A 16,475-nucleotide genomic window follows, 5' to 3' on the forward strand; every position below is an offset into this window, starting at 1 on the left:
CTTTAACAAACTGTAAAAGTATACAGAAGATTGTATCATCTTTGTAACCACAAGTGAAACAGGGCAGTCTCTTTGGCTTCCATGCTCTTGAGGCTGGTTTTACTTGTCTAATGTACAAGTCCAACTTAGGTAGCTAGTGGACAATTTTAATATCTTCAGATGCTACCAGACTTGACCTGGTTAGGTGACTTAAAGGTGAAAAGCTTGTTATCCATTTGCAAACATTCAGAACCCGTTTGCTAGTGTACTTGTGTCTTAGTAAACCGTAGTTAGGAGGAAGAGGGTAACAGAAGCATTAATCAGTTCAACCTGTAATGGATTTAACATAACAGCATGTGTTAAGATGCACCCTGCTTGTAAGTGAGGGATAATAAAGTGATGGACAGGAAGAATCAGATTCCTAGTAATTAATCTACAACTTGCTGTGATTTAACTTTATTCAACTGTATCTTTTGTCCTGCTCTTAGATCCTTCATAACTTTAGCTCCTGTTTGTTATTGGAAACTAAACAGTGACTAAGCAAGTTTATATTGCTGTAAAAGGTAGTGCTTGTGCATCAGGAAATCTAAGATGGAGTAGTACAAAGGTGCACTCTTCCAGCTCTAGAATAAAGTAAAACTTCTCACAGCTCAACAAGTAGTTACTGTTTGGGCCACAAATATTGGATAGAAATGGAGTCCTCTAGAGTTAATGATGTACTGCATGTACGTGGACTATGCTTTGTGAAGCTCACTAAATCCTGCAAGCTTCTTCCCTGTGCATGCTATTGGAGTTTTTGCAAATGCTAGTGATCAGTTTCATGTGACTGTTGAAGAAATGCAAGAGGCTTCTTGGGCTTGTCCTAAAACTGGATGAAGAGCTTTTTATCAATTTCTTCTGAATTTAGTGAGACAGATGTCATGATGCGTACCCTTCTGCCATATAGTCAAATTACTTCATACAAATACTCAACTATACTGCTGTACAGTGTATTGAAGTAGTAACCTCCTTTCAGAAAAACAGATGTTTATACTGTAGGAAAGTAAAAGCTTTCATGTGTTCTTGTGTGTCTCAACACTTGAGCCTGTTGAAATAATGCAAATACTTCATGTCTTCAATTTGCTTTTCTCTAGCTGCATAGATAAACATAAGTGCAGCAAAGCTTTAGAGAACTGATAAAAAATATGGTTTTAAAATACTTAAAGGAAGCCTGTTTCTTCCCCAAGCTGCTTTCAAAGGATATGTTAGACTATCTAGACAGTCTTAATATTATTGTCACTATGTAAGTAACAGGACTTGTGCTATTTGAGGAGTTTACAATCATGATTTTCCTGACACCTTAGATTTGCCTATTTTGTGACAATATTTTTCTCTTTCAAAGTGAAGTGAGAACCAGTTGTATGAGCTGTTAAGGGACAATCTGAAACAGTCAAGGAGTTTTAATGCACCATAGAAGTCCTTATTTAGCTAAAAAGTTAGGCTCCCCCATGGGATCCTAGGTGTATTTTTCATGCCAAACATTTTTCTGCAGGAGCTGGTGCATTAAGACTGTCTGGCTTATTAGTGAAAGCACTTTGGTCTAATCCTGAATAACCTGCTTGCAACGTATCTCTTAAGTGCAGTTTCTTAAGAATGTCTGGAAATGCCATCCTAAAAAAAGATCTGTACTTCTTGGTGTGGGCTCTACTGGGAGGAAGTATGTTTTAAACCTTCAGTTATGCAGCTTTGATTTAAGTTTGTTCTGGCCTTCAACTTAAATATGTGGGTTTCCTTAGATGGAGGTTCCTAATCTAGCACTAAATGCTGGCAATCTGCTGTTTTCTGTACATTTGACTAAGAAATTAAGTGAATTAATTCTGTTGCTTAACTAGTTGTGGCAACAGTAAGCTGATGTTTTTTTAACAAAATGAAAGCTTGGTTCAGGAAATAACAATAACAGCACAGAATTCCTTGACCCATGGTATCTGACACCTCTAAGTTGCTTTGGAAGTTTATTGGATAAGGTAGTTTGTCTTGTTTCCAGTATTGGATTTAATAATTTTTTCCTTATTAGGTGCCTAAACTTGCACATCAGCCAGCTGCAGAATTTTGCTCTACTTCAACTCTTCCAAAAGATCCAGTATTGAGAAGGGAAAAACTTCAGGATCTGATGACTCAGATACAAGGGACTTACAACTTCATGCAAGTATGTTTTTCTCTGTAGCACAAAGCTTCAGTTCCTACTGGATTAGGGAAAACAATATTAACAATGCATGTTTGCACTGAGTAAATTAATCTAGCTCTAACAGCAAGTTGTCTCATGTATTTCCTTTGTATCTAGGGTTTAATTTTTTCTCCCAACCAATGACTTTTTTTTTCAAAAGGAGTCCATTCTGGATTTTGATAAAGCTTCACCAAGTGCCATTGGTTCATCCCAACCGCCTTCAGTTACTCCTGCAAGTAGTCCTGTAGGTAGGTAATACTGTAAGTGTAACTTGTGTATAAGATTTTTGTAAATGCTAACAGGGTTTGCTTGGGCTGTAGATCAGTAGGCATTGTGAAGACAGCTTGTCTAATTATGAAGAATACCAATGTCTAATTTAAAAAAGGCAGCTCGAGCCTCTTCCCTGCTTTTTTGTTGCTGGAGGTGGTTTCAGTTAGTGTTATCTGCCTGGAAATGGAATGCTTGTATAATCATTGACTGGCATGTGCATATGAACCCAGCTGCAGAACTGACATGCTCTATCTGTGTAACAAACTTCTCTAGATGTGGTGTGGATATAGACACAAGGTGTGAATGAGCTCAGGATAAAGAGCAGTTTTCTAGCTACACTTAGAAAACTGGAACTTTCTGCAAAGGGCTGTACTGAGAAAATGTTTGGGTGGCTCTTGGGCTGTAAAACACAATTAACCAGTTCTAAATATTTAATGTTTTAATCTGGAAAGTGGATATCTCTTGTGGTAAGATACTTTTATTCACTCAATACCTGTCTTCAACAAGGGAACTGAAGCTTGGCTTACTGATGCCAAGTCTAAATATTTGCAGTGCACACACTGAAAAGCATGTATCTTCTTATACCAAATGTTTCAAAAAGTAGAACTGCACACTGAAACTACATTTAGTGTTGGAATTTAAAAGTAAATGTTGCTTAACATTCTTTTACAGCTTCAAAAGAACAGAAACTGCCAAGTCAGAGTGATTTTCTTCAACAGCCCCTTCAAGTAAGTTAGAACTGTCCTGAAGAGGCAGAGCTGTAGCCAAGGAATGATACAGAGGTTACTTACTAGACTTTAATTGTTTTTCTTGTCAGTAGTTTTGTAACAGATTTCATATAACTTAGTAACTTGCAAGTCTAAGATCACTCAAATGCTGACAAAGTTGGCTGCTCTTCTGCTTGAAAAGTAGCAACAAATATTTGGAATTTTGTGAAGTAAAATGAATGTTGAAGACATGCTGACATAGTTTGAATATTTAATCCATAGATTCAACTCATAGCTAAGCTGCATGCAGAAGAACATGCTGCTGCTCTCCTAGGTAGTGCATGTCTTCATATTTGAGATCCTCACTTATGGCAGAGGGACAGTGTCTCAATTTTTAGCAGCCATGGTTAAGTGAACCTTAAATTCATTCACTGTGCTTGCATGTCTTGCCACTTTGGCTTGTAAATAGGTTTCCTTGCTGCTAACAAGAATTCCTAGGAAACTGGTCAAAACACTTCACCTCCTGCCTTATTCTGAGGTTTACTTTGAAATGCCCCAGTGTGGGTTTCGGTGAAATGCAACATTTAAGATAATCTTTCAAAACCTTACCTCTTTTCTCTTTGTGCAAGGCTGCTCCTTCATCCATGACATTGCATGGTTCAAATACTTCCCTAGCATCTGCTGATCAGGCTCTTTCTGGCTCTGAAACTGAAGACTTGGTGGCATCGCAGACACCCCAGGTAATACACCCTGGGATATCACTGGCATTCAGAGAGCTGTCTTAACAGAAGGCTGTGGTGAGGCCTCTCCTGAATAACTATGCTTGAACAACATACAGGGACAGAATGCCAAGTAACAATAGTATAGCTGACATTATGGAATACTTGAAGAAGGCTGGGAAAATTTTCCTAATAATGCATAATGCAAAGTGAACAGTCTGCCCCTTGAAATGGGAAGGCTGTGGGATGAAAAAAGTGTGGTCCACATTCTTGTGGGAACATATGAGCAGCATAAATATTTGCTTTGGTTACAGTGTAGAATACTCCCTCTAATGACAAAACAGTGGATGCATGAGTTGGGATGGATATTGTTATGAAATAGCAGACTTCTGTGTAAGCTGAAGACTGAGATGTGTTCTCTCAAGCATTAACTGAAGAAATACTGGGAATCTGACTTAGTGGTGTTCAGCCAAGACCTCAAACTTGCTTAACTGTAATTATGTGCAGTTAAATCTTCAACTAGCATTCAAATATTGGTTAGAGCTGAAAATAGTGTTTCTACTTATGCAGATCACTGTTTTAAAGATCTTTTGCTGAGTGTTGCTGTGTTTAGAAACACAGTTGGCTTTTTCCTCTTGAACTCTCTAATACAGTGTATATAGATTATAATGGAGAGATGTTCATGCTTTTAAAACGTTTTTGTTGATGTACATGCTATCAGTATACTGTGTGCATAGCATTTACTCTATCCTTTAATGTACTATATAGTTGAATATAACAGTCCTGATCGGGATATTGTAGTCTTGCTGTCTCTTGAAGCAATAGTTTTGGCCTGGTTCTTGACACCTTCTCTTCACTTCTACAGTGTCGTAAGACTTGTTGGGCTGACAAGGATTGACTTTTGCTATTTAATATGCATCCAGAAGATTTGTGCTGTGTTATAATGTAGAACATCTTATTTAGTAGTGTTCTGAGTTTTTTGCAAACTTATTGTTTGGAATTAGGGTTGCTTATGCCCAGCACACCTCTGCTCCCTTAAGCTTGAAATGTGGTGTTTTGTCTTCTCCAGTGCAGTTTCTTGTGGAAAGCAGTAGATAAGCTTTGTTTGGTCTCAGCCCAACCAGGGAATACACAGTGACAGTGCACTCTCCTGGTACACAAGTGCATGCCAGATCTGTCTGATGTATCTGTGATGGTATACATAGTGAGAATGGGACCGGGTTTTAGCCCTAGGCTGTGTATCTAAGTATAAGCAACTCTTAAAGTTAGCATTAGAAGTGTGAGTCAAAGATAGAATATGAAAAGCTTGCAAAAGCAAGCAAAAATTTGGCTCTGAAGCTATGTTCAACAGAGTTTACCAGAAGCCTAATGTTAGAGATGTCTTTCTGTGTAATTTAATGAGACGGCTATGTGTCAGACTTCACTGTAAAAAACTGCTTGAAGCAATCTACAGTTCACCTGACTTTGCAGGGCTAGCTGTACAACCTCTTGTGTAAGAAGGGTGATCTAAGTCTGAATCTAAAGCTAAGTACTTGAAGCTTTTGGCTGAGATTAATATTAGTATGTTTACTTTGGACTTAATGTTTATCGTGGTCTTTCAAGATCCACTTGTTTAAATTTATATACTGGTATGTCATAGCTCTAGCAGAACTTTGTGCTTCCTGCAATACTTCTTGTAATAGCAGGTGCATATATGGTTTCTTCTAGGCATCAACATCACTTTCTCAAGAGACTGAGAAATTTACATCTCAGCCACTGTATCAGACAAGTTCACGTATTTCTGAGCCACTGATACCCAAAAAGATTGAAATTGCCCAGGTGAGCTATCATGAATACAGGTGAGGATAAACATTGATTGCTTAAATGTCTAAAGCCTTACATTCCTTTTGACTTCTGATTCCTATAAATATTGGTATTCTAAATTAACACTTCATTTTGCCATCTGCACAGATGAGACTTAATGCTGGTTAATACTTTGTCTGGACAACTCAGCTTTGTTTCTAATCTGAAACATGATTGACTAAGTTGAGAGGGGAAAAAATCAAACCCCTAAACTTCCTGAGTTCCTTTAGAAAGGAGAAGTCAATTTTAATATCAGCCAGACAATAATCTTCCAATAAATAGAACAGCAGGCATTATGTGTTTCCTTAGTGGTAGAAAAATACCTAATGTCCCTTTATTGTGAAATTATTACAATGAGTGGTATGTATAGTAGCTCATAGGCACACTTCTCTGAATCAGCAGAGATTGCAATAGAAGTACTGTTTGCTGAGGATGCACAGCAAAATTTTAAATTGTAAGCAAAAGCTATTTTGTAGCTCTACTGTGTCCAAATGTCATCCTGTAGAAACTGCTGACTTCTGTCAGTCTAGGCTTTAGAACAAATTAACTGCTTCTGTTACTGCCTGATAACTATCAAGTGACCTTTCATTACACTTATTCTTGCCTCAGGCAACTATTCCCCTCCCAAGTGAGCCACAGTCACCGTTGCCTACTTCAAGCACCTCCATATCACCAGTGCCACCAGCGCAAAGCTTTCAGTCTCCTCCAGCAAGTAGCAGTTCTGTCACAATAACAGCAGCTCCCTTTCAGGCTATGCAGACTGTAAGTATGCAACTTGAGGCCACAGAAGAATAATTGATGGTAATGCTAATAACTTGGTCCTAATACTGGGTAGCTGGCTTCTCTTAATATAGTACAGAACTTGATAGATCATTATGATGTTTTAATGCTAAAAAAAACTAGTTTAGTAAGTTAGAACCCTGCTTCTCCAGTGCTGTCAGAACTTAAAACAGATCATCTAAGAACAGAGGTCCTGGTTTTGCTCTGTATAATCCCAAAACCTAATACTGGGATATCTTAGTAGCCTCAAGGAACTAAAAAGGGAGAAGTGAGACCTGAAAGAAGCAGACTTATAGCTGTGCCCCAGGGTAAAGTTCATTATGCTTAAACTGTTCTTATGCATAAATGTCAAATAGACTGCAGAGGAGAGAGGGAATTCTGAAGTATATAGCTGTTAGGACTAAAAGCTTTCTAAAGCCTGAACTGATCTTGCTGCTTTTTAAACAGTTTGCTTTAGTGGGGTAAAACTAAACTCCACTGGAATAATGGAAAATGTGTCCTTGATAGGTTATTAAGCTACAGCAGTCTATCTTGTTAACAAGTACTCAATATAGATATCAAGGGAATAGTCCACACAGACAGAGTGGCATTTCTTGCAAATAGATACTATTTTTTTTCAGGCTGTACATCATTACTAATGTTCTCTAACATTACTACCATTGCTGCTGTCTAGTAATCTGCAGTGCAAGTTTAGACTGACTTGGAGGATGGATCTCCATTTAGTTGTTAATATTCCCTTCCTTGTACTTAGTCAGACTACTCTTCTGATGTCTTCTGAAGGTGTTAGAAACATTCATTTAATGTTCTTGCTTAAAAGTGGTGATTGAGATTCTCCAAAAGCATTCTCTATTTCAACAAATGTAGCAGTGCAGTTCCACAGCTTGCTTGGACAATCTGAATCTTGCAGTATTGAGATGTATATAGTAGGATTTTGTGGAAGAAGGTAGCTAACAGCCTTTCAGAGCACAGGAATTAAGAACTAAGACACCTATGACATCCTGATGTGGTCTGTAGTAAATTACTACATGACTCTTCTTGGTTTTTTGTATTTGTAGAACAGTCCTCAAAGGTATAGAATTTTAATATACACTTTAAATAATGCAAGTGGTGGCAGGGAGATTGTTCTTTCTAAGACAGATCTACTTAAATTATGCCAAGTGGCTAGGTGGTGACTTCTCATGAAAGTGGAGAAATAGCAGCATGCTATCTATTATCAAGGAATCTAGTCTTTTTGGGGACCCGGTCTATAAGAAGCATCTGTCATGATATAAATATGGAGTCTTAGTTTCAGTCATTCTGATTATATCTGAACGTAGTGTCCAGAGTGCTTTTGATCATAACAGTACCACCGAAAGCTCGCTTGAATGAATGCTGTGGTGTTTCCAGGCATACTAAACGTTCAAGATTTTTCTTGGGATTTGTGGGTCAAACTGGCAGACAGTCACTAAATTGCTAGGATGTCAATTCCTCTTGTGGTAGCAGTCTAACTTTGTAGTGCAGGGTTTTCTTTCTACATTGCCTAGATTCTCATTGCTGCCAAGAAGACGCAGCCACTGGATTTCAGTAGGTAGCCAGAAGTCAGATGGTTCCTCGCCAAATAGTGGTAGTACAGTGACCGTAATGGAAGCATCTGCTTACATGTCCTCAGATGTCTGAACATCCTATTGCTGCCTTTGTGCTTATGAAAGTTTAAAGGCAGATCCTGCCTGTAGCCCTAGTCCTTGGAATTCTGCCTGTAACACTTGCTGTAGGAAAAAGTAGACCACTTGCTACAAATACTCCAGGATTTGGGTATTGATAGCCTGACTGCACAGCATCCTTAAATTTCTTTTAGGAAGAGGATTGCTTTGGATGACTTGGATTACTTCATCTGGTAAAATAAAGACAGAATTTGTGTTTTATAAGGGGTCAAAATTTATACTTGACACCTCAGTATCACAAGGGGTTTCTCTCTCTTAGAGGCAGCACTTGGTTTCTTGACCCTGGAAAAAGTGTTCATTTCCCATTTTAATTATAGAGGCTTCTACAACTGGCAAGAATTGTCATGCTATGAAGCTGTCCCTTGCAAGTACCTGTATCTTGTCCTGGTCTGTCTTCAAACAGTTCATAGTCTTGGAAAATGGTCAGATACACCTCTGGACTCGGTATCAGTACTGCTGACAGGTCTTATGTGAAATTCAGATCCTTTTTACTGAAAACAGACTTCTTTCTCCCTGTTTGATCTTGATACTAGTTGTCACTTCTAACAGCATCAGTTCTGGTAACTTTGGATTATTGGCTCTAAAGCAATAATAACTGGAGTGACTGAACTCTAGTTAGATTTAACTAACAGTAATATCTGTGTACCACCATACTGCACAGGCTATAATGTTAAACTTTGAATTACAAGTTGCTAGGTTACATATTTACTCAGAGGGAACTTAAAATGAGTAGGAAGTTAAGGCTCAATTTACCAAAGGGGTGAAAGCTGTCTAATAGGGTATTTGAGTGGATTGTAGTGTTGCATCAGGTTCCAAGATGTGTGAAGACCCAAATTCTTCCCATATCTCATCTTGGTATAGGCTGTCACAGCCATAGGTTAAAAGCTGTAGGACAGGTAGTCAGTGAATTCAAGAATGGATTTCCCATAGAAGAAAAATAGCTTATGGCATGGCAGCTGTTCCATTGATCAAATTCAGTAGCTGTGTCAAGCTATGTTTCTTGGGTAGTAGCTACATAAACAGTATTAAGCTCTTTTACTAAGAGGGAAAAGGATGAAGTACAGTGTTCTTGATTATTTCTAAGAAATAGTTGAAGTTCTGAAACTGGTCTGGGTGTATGGATTTAAACCACAGTGTAGTAGGGTGGTGGCATTAGGCAGGGTTTAACTGGTAGTGTTAAGCATTTGTCTTTAAACATGTTGTAGGTATTTAAAGTGAATGCACCACTGCCGCCACGTAAAGACCAGGAAATTAAAGAGGATTCTTCATATTCGGCAGGATATAACCAGAGTTTCTCTACAGCAAGTACACAGACTCCTCCTCAATGCCAGCTGCAGTCTTCTCATGTTGCAGAACAAACAACTCTTTCACAAGAATCTCTCTCTTCAGGTGAGAACTGTACTTGCATCTGTATTTCAAGTGGTCTTTAAAGATCTTCAGGTTATAGTAGTATTTTAATTCCCCAATGTGTGCTGTGAGTTGTAACTCAGTGAAATTCTTGAACACTTATGTAGCACCTGCTAACTTTAGGGTTACATCAGCTCTTATCTAGTTGACCATATGGTAGGTAAACTTAATTTCAAAACTGCTAGCAGGATGAAAGGCTGCTTCAAACTAGTTTCTATACTAGTTCCATGGATGTGCCTGAATTTCCCAGCAGGTGGGAAATTCAGTCAGACAACTGTTTGCTTTGAATTGAAGCAACAATGAAATACTTATTTAGAGTCATTAACTTGGTCTCTGGTAATAGTAGTGCTAGGAGTTGCTGAGTCCTAAATAAAGTTGGAATAAGCTTTCAGTCTTACCTGTGGAACACTGAACTTCTGTTAACTGTGGTCTTGAGCTCATTTATTCAATGGGAAACTGACCTGCTTGACATTCTGATACTGTGCCAGGTAAATTTATAAAGTTGATGCTAAACTTGAAACGAAGCTAGCCCCTAAACATGCCTGAAACAGGTTCCGGGATAAAAGGAAGCTCAAAACTAGGGATCTGGATTTAAAAGACTATCTAATCAAGTGATTCAAGGTCATTTAAAACTAGTTTTCTGCCAGAGAAATCTTCATGGGTATTATACTAGAAATAGACATACTGTGTGAAGTCAGTGAGATATACAAAGATTAAGAGCTCCAGAGAATGAGCATACTTACATGCAGTCAGGAAAGCATTTGTAGCTTGAATGCTCCTTGTCATCACTGAGACTACAGGTGATCAACCTTCTACACAGTTTTTTGATGGAACATCATGATTTATTGATTAACCTTGTGCAGTTTTAAGCTTTTTGGATTGATGGAGTAATACAAAGTGTGGGCCAGTGGAAGCACACTCATGGCTGCAAAGTCTGTATTTAATATTACTGTGCAATCAAGTGGTGTGTGAAAAGCATTCTTGAATACCTGTTGCTTGGGGTTGAACTGCCTGATAACATGTGGTAGGGTCTAAAGAGACTGAACCCAAGTATCTAGCTTTCCATAGTTGTCTCATTGCTATCTAGATAAGATTGTCTTAACATTTTGAAGGATGTCGACTCTGAGGTGACCTAGTTTATCAGTGTATTGGAACTGCTGGTTCCAAGTGAAAAGTCTTAAGCAGGTGTTAATTCAAATTTATTCTAGCTTTGTTTTCTTGATGCTGCTACCAAGCTTGTTCTGACCTGTGCAACTGAATCTTGCTGAATGCATCAGAGGCTTACAATGACAACCTGGGCTGTCTACACTATACTTTGTTCTATAGAGTGCAATACTTGTTAAAGGGGAGGATCCTCACTTATTTGAAGTAATGAAGGGGCAGAAGAACAGGATATTCAGAGCAGTTTAATCAGTCTCTGAACCTCCTAATGCTGCCATTGCTTCTAGTGCTTCTAGGTGTGGTAGCTTACTACAGTTAAAAGCTTTGAATTCATCTGTGTCTTCTGTTTTAAGCAGTGAATTACCAACCTGATGGAGCTGTTCCTGTTAGCAATGGTAGCCTTGCCTTTTATCCAGCACAGACTAATGTTATTCCCAGACCCCCTCAGCCTTACCTTAACAGTCGTGGGTCTGTCAGAGGATCTGCTAGAGGTGGAAGGTCACTGGCTAACTCATATCGCTCCCCTGGTGGGTACAAAGGTATGTCTGTATCTATTACCACCTTAAATCTTGTGTATTTTCTCTTCAGGTGTCACTTGCAGTATTTGCCCAAACCAAGATATTCTTCTTAACACTGCTGTCTTTAATATTACCAGCAGAAACTGGGATGGGGGGGAGGTTTCCAGTAGTGGAGAGCCCTTCTGGATTAATAACAAACTTAAGAGGAGGATTGTTTAGTCTCTGCAAATCAGTTGCTATTCTGCTGCTAGCTGAAGTATTACAGAAAGCTTAAGCTGACTTTAAGCAGATACTAACTTGAAGTTCTTGGTAGCTGTGGCCTATTCCACTTTGAAGTGGAAGGGCATTTTCTGTGGTACTTGTTTCAGTTACTGGGCTGAAACTGCTCCATACCTTGTAGGAGCATGTACCAGCCAATGAATTGTATGGTTCTAACTTAACAGCAGTTAAGGGTCTGGTAGTATCTGGTTCTAAATTGCTTGCAGCTCCTCTTTGGTAGTTAGTCCAATACCTAAAGAGGCTAAATATTATAGCACCTAAATGTGTAACAATAATAGCTAAGCATCTGTAATAGCAGAAGAAATTATTTCTTAACTTTATGTTAACTTGCTAGATCCAGAGAAGATTTTTCTCAGCTGTTCTGTGCAGTCCCATTAGTATCAAACAGGCAGCTCTTAAGGTCTCACGTTAATACTTATACACATGTAGTTTTGATACATCCACAGTAGTTCAGAGTAGCTAATGAAATGCATTCTTTATGGGAGTACTGAGACTGCTTCAAATTCTGAACTAAAGAATGGATGTGTAATTGCATAACTTAATAAATTAAAAAAAACCATGGTAATTGCCAAAAGGGAGCTCCAATTGCATTCTGGACTTGTACTGTAAACCAAACAATGATACTGAATAATCAATCTTACTTGAACAGGTTTTGATGCTTACAGAGGTTCACCTTCAATAAGTAATGGCAACTATGGCCAGCTGCAGTTCCCTGGTAGAGATTATGCTGGAATGCCATATTCTCAGAGGGTGAGTATTGACTTTGTTTCCAGTAGCCTTTTGAGCACTATACAGGAGCTAAGTCTCCAATACTGTAGCTTTTCATTAGCTTAACAGGTGAACTATTCCCAGCAAGCTAGAGGTTAGTTTTTTCCTACACAAAACCCTTTTTTTGGAACAGTAGATGGCAGTTGAAATAGGAAATCCATTCAGACAAGAGTTCAGAGGTCAAAATCTCTGACAGATTGAATTTTAGTCTGAAGAGAATCTCTGAAATGCAAGCAGATAACAAATAAGGTGTGTTATAGTAAGTCTATTTTAATTTGGATTTTAAAGTCGGTACTCAGTGCCTCTGTAGCATAATGAACTCCTAAATGGGACTGAATAGGTGGTTAGGCAAAATAAGTAAAATCCAAAAAACGTGTAAGAAAGCAAAGGATCCTGGTGGGAGGAGGGTCTTCAGCTTTTACATGAGATATATTCTTCTGTACAGACTTTGAACAGACCTGAGGCTTAAGGTATTACTCAAACTGAACTGAGCATATAGTTCAGAAGCTTAATTTGCAGAACCAGCATCAAAATAGGTCTTTACCTTGCAATAGCTTGTATGAAATTAAATTTAAGGTAAATAGGGCTGTTTATCTACATCTTATTTCTGAACTCCATTGTCTATTCTAGAGCTTGAATTGTGCAAATGAAAAGTACTGTATTAGGCCCAACTGTTTTCAGATTTGCTTAGCAATCTTCCCAATACTTCTGTTCTTGTCTAGGATGTTAATTACCAGCAGTGCTATAAAAGAGGTGGGATAAGTAGTGGTCCTCGAGCAAATTCAAGAGGTAAGACTAACATCATGTTCCCAGTGGTACGTATACGTGCTTGGGTGTAGCAGATGGAGTGTTACTGTGAATAGCAAGAAAAAGTGTACTACTACTGATCAAATGGATCAAGCTTGGTATAAATTAACCAAGCTAGGTGGAAGCTTAAGTACTGTTCTTAACACTGCATAGCAGATTTAACTTCACTATTCTCAGTTTGGTGCCTTCACATGTCAAAGTTCTGACCTCACTGGACTTTCTTCACAAATACACTGACTAGTAACACATGCACAGAATGGTTCCAATGCTTTTTCTGGCTGCTTCTGTTAATTGCACAGTCCCCCCTGATTCTAGAGAAGTTATCAGATCCCAGAAACCTTGGAAGATAACTTTTAATGAAAAATAGTTTGGGAATATAGCTTTTACTATGTACTTCCATGCTGGAGTACAAAACTGAAAGAAATGTGTAAGACTAGCTGTCTGAATCCAAGCATGAATAGCATGTATTTTGAAAAGTTGTAAACAGGATGATTTAATCCTACTGTATGTGCTGGAAAAAGCTGGATTTAGTATTGTAAGTGAAAAGTGACATGAACAGTAGCTGTAGATTGCTGCTTTGAAGAATAAAGGGAAATGATGGCATACCATGGAAACTGTTTTAGGATAAAGCAGGTCCCCTCAGTCTGAGGGAGGACTCATAGAATATACTTCAGAAAGAGAACTGAAAGAAAGACAAGATTGTGGTGAATTAACAGCTGGCAGAAGTACCCATATTGATGTTAAGATACCACAGCAACTTTAGTTTTATTGGGTATCTTAAAGTGTTTCTTTCCTGTGGAAATAACAATGGTTTGCAATTTGAGTGTGACTGCTTTGTGTTTCTCAGACCTATTAATGTTTTCATTCTAGACCCTTTTAATGCACACTTTTGAAAAGATAAACAGCTTCATTTTGGGCTGGGGGGTGCAGAAAGCTTAAAAGCAATTCTGGTTCTTGAGACTGAAAATATTCTAGCATCATAATCAGATACTATGTAACTCCAGAAGAACAGTATTGATGTTACTTGAAGTGCAAGTTCAGATCTTGAAGGTGACTAAATGACTACTTCATGCTGATACGTGGCAAATAATAAAGCTAAACCTATTACAAGCTACAACCCTCTCCTGCTTATTAGTATGAAAAGTAATTGTTTGTAGTTAATGATGGCCCATTTTGCTGAATGCAAGTGTGAATATAAACCAGCTTCAGAGTTCTGTCCTTGCTGGCACCTTCTGACAACTTGCTGTAGCTGAAAGACAAATCTGTTGCAGAGCCTATACACTTGCAGGCATAATATTATCCTTCTGTTATAGTACTCATATCATTTCTAATGATCTTTAACAGCAGGGTGGAGTGATTCCTCTCAGGTGAGCAGTCCGGAACGAGACAATGAAACCTTTAACAGTGGGGACTCCGGGCAGGGAGACTCCCGCAGCATCACCCCTGTTGATATGCCAGTGACAAGCCAAGCTGCCACCATACTACCAGTGCACGTCTACCCCCTTCCGCAGCAGATGAGAGTTGCCTTCTCTGCTGCCAGAACATCTAACTTGGCCCCTGGAACTCTAGACCAGCCAATTGTGTTTGATCTGTTGCTGAACAACCTTGGAGAAACTTTTGATATCCAGCTTGGTAGGTTCAACTGTCCAGTGAATGGTACATATGTCTTCATCTTCCACATGCTGAAACTGGCTGTAAATGTTCCCCTGTATGTGAATCTTATGAAGAATGAAGAGGTCCTAGTGTCAGCATATGCAAATGATGGGGCTCCTGATCATGAAACGGCTAGTAATCATGCAGTCCTGCAGCTGTTCCAGGGAGATCAGATCTGGTTGCGTCTGCATAGAGGAGCCATCTATGGAAGTAGCTGGAAATACTCCACCTTTTCGGGATACCTCCTTTATCAGGACTAAAATCCAGTGCGATGTTTACAGAAGAGCTGCTCCGAACACCTTGGTGGAGGGGGGTGGGACTAGCTTTGCACTTACTGACTTTATAGAAGATATGTGGTTCCATTATTGGGGGAAATGATGGTCCTGTTATGCAAGGTGAAATCATGGAGTTGGGGTACTGAATCAGCACTAATTTGGCACTTTAATCAGTTGTGATGTAGCCTTGCTAGTAAAGCTGTGAATGTATATTGTTTGCACTTACCCTAAACTGTATTAATGTCCAGCTTACTACACTATTGATTGCCTCAAGTATGGGCTATTCACAATGCCTTGTTGTGCCTCAATAAAACAAGTTAATATGCATTTTAGTATTAATCTTGCCAGTGGTCTTTATTTTAAAAATAAATCAACTAGAGCTTATTCCTGGTGTGGGGTGTACGTGCTTACTACATAGAACTGTTATTCAAGTTTCAATAATTCAATGTAAACTACATAGTTCAAATGAGTTTTCTTGGTGGTTGCCATTTTCTAGTGTTCCCTTGATCAAAATGAATTTAACGCTTCGTTACCTGCTTCCTTTTTAACTGAACAAGAAATTGGAAGCTAAATGCTACATATTTCTTTAAGACTGCTTACTTTAAATGCATATCCTGTCAAGATCTAGCTTAGTCACATCACCTGTCCTTCAGTAGTGATGCAGTTGAAACTCTTAAACCTCAAAATGGTCACTGGAGGGCTGGCTCATGTTGTTACCCAGCTGCAGTGTATTTTGAAGTTAAAACTGATGCTTGTGAAGCAGATGTGTATGGCTTCCCTTCCCTGTGGGACTTGCATCATATTGTAATGCATGTTATCTCCTTTCAGGGAACTGCTGAGGAACTTGGTATTTGTAGTTGAAGCCTGCTGCTTGCATTTTAAATCAAACCTGAATGCAAATGCTAGGAAGCATTTATGAAACTACTTTCTTACAGCTAATGGGCTGTGTGACCAGTCTTCAGCAATCTCTCATGGCCTGAGAACTGAAAAGCTATGATAAATCCTTGTTTAAGCTGCAGCATGTCATGTACTATAAAGCATTTCAATGTTCAAAATGGAAGTATGAACTAGGAAGAATGCAGGTCATTGGTTCCTTCTAATTTTAAAATCTTCAGTAGTTTGTTTTGGTGTACACAGATGAAGTACGGCTTACTGCTAAGGTAGCTAGTGCAAAAGCCTGACTGGTTTCTAAGGATGAACTAGAACTATGCAAAGTAAAAGCAGTTCAGTTATCTGCTTATTTAAATAAATGTGAAAACCTAAATGGAGTAAACATCAGACCTGACACAAAGCTGCTGGTTCTTGGTAACTGGTTTCAAAACTTCCAACTTTTAAAACAGTTCTCCCTTGGTACTGTGCAGATGCTAAACCCCCTTGCCTAGCATGACTTCCTAATGTTACTGGCAC

The 16,475-nt window shown here is 38.8% G+C and overlaps 1 protein-coding gene across 6 annotated transcripts in view; it reads left to right on the forward strand.

Moving 5' to 3' along the window:
* CAPRIN2 (caprin family member 2) overlaps window positions 1–15,400 on the forward strand; it is a 34,663-nt gene extending 19,263 nt beyond the window's left edge. For 4 of the 6 annotated variants that reach the window (XM_037389824.1, XM_037389826.1, XM_037389827.1 and 1 more), the window contains 11 exons: window positions 2,033–2,164; window positions 2,343–2,430; window positions 3,125–3,180; window positions 3,789–3,899; window positions 5,586–5,696; window positions 6,330–6,482; window positions 9,406–9,589; window positions 11,122–11,307; window positions 12,215–12,315; window positions 13,056–13,122; window positions 14,485–15,400. In XM_037389824.1, coding sequence (XP_037245721.1) covers window positions 2,033–2,164; window positions 2,343–2,430; window positions 3,125–3,180; window positions 3,789–3,899; window positions 5,586–5,696; window positions 6,330–6,482; window positions 9,406–9,589; window positions 11,122–11,307; window positions 12,215–12,315; window positions 13,056–13,122; window positions 14,485–15,053 — 1,758 coding nt within the window. In that variant the 3' untranslated portion in view covers window positions 15,054–15,400. The remainder of the gene's footprint in view (window positions 1–2,032; window positions 2,165–2,342; window positions 2,431–3,124; window positions 3,181–3,788; window positions 3,900–5,585; window positions 5,697–6,329; window positions 6,483–9,405; window positions 9,590–11,121; window positions 11,308–12,214; window positions 12,316–13,055; window positions 13,123–14,484) is intronic. The other 2 variants (XM_037389829.1, XM_037389825.1) reach the window with 1 other exon arrangement.
* The last annotated feature ends 1,075 nt before the right edge of the window (window positions 15,401–16,475 follow it).

Source organism: Falco rusticolus, chromosome 5 (genome assembly GCF_015220075.1).
Source record: "Falco rusticolus isolate bFalRus1 chromosome 5, bFalRus1.pri, whole genome shotgun sequence".
In the NCBI taxonomy this organism is placed as follows: domain Eukaryota; kingdom Metazoa; phylum Chordata; class Aves; order Falconiformes; family Falconidae; genus Falco; species Falco rusticolus.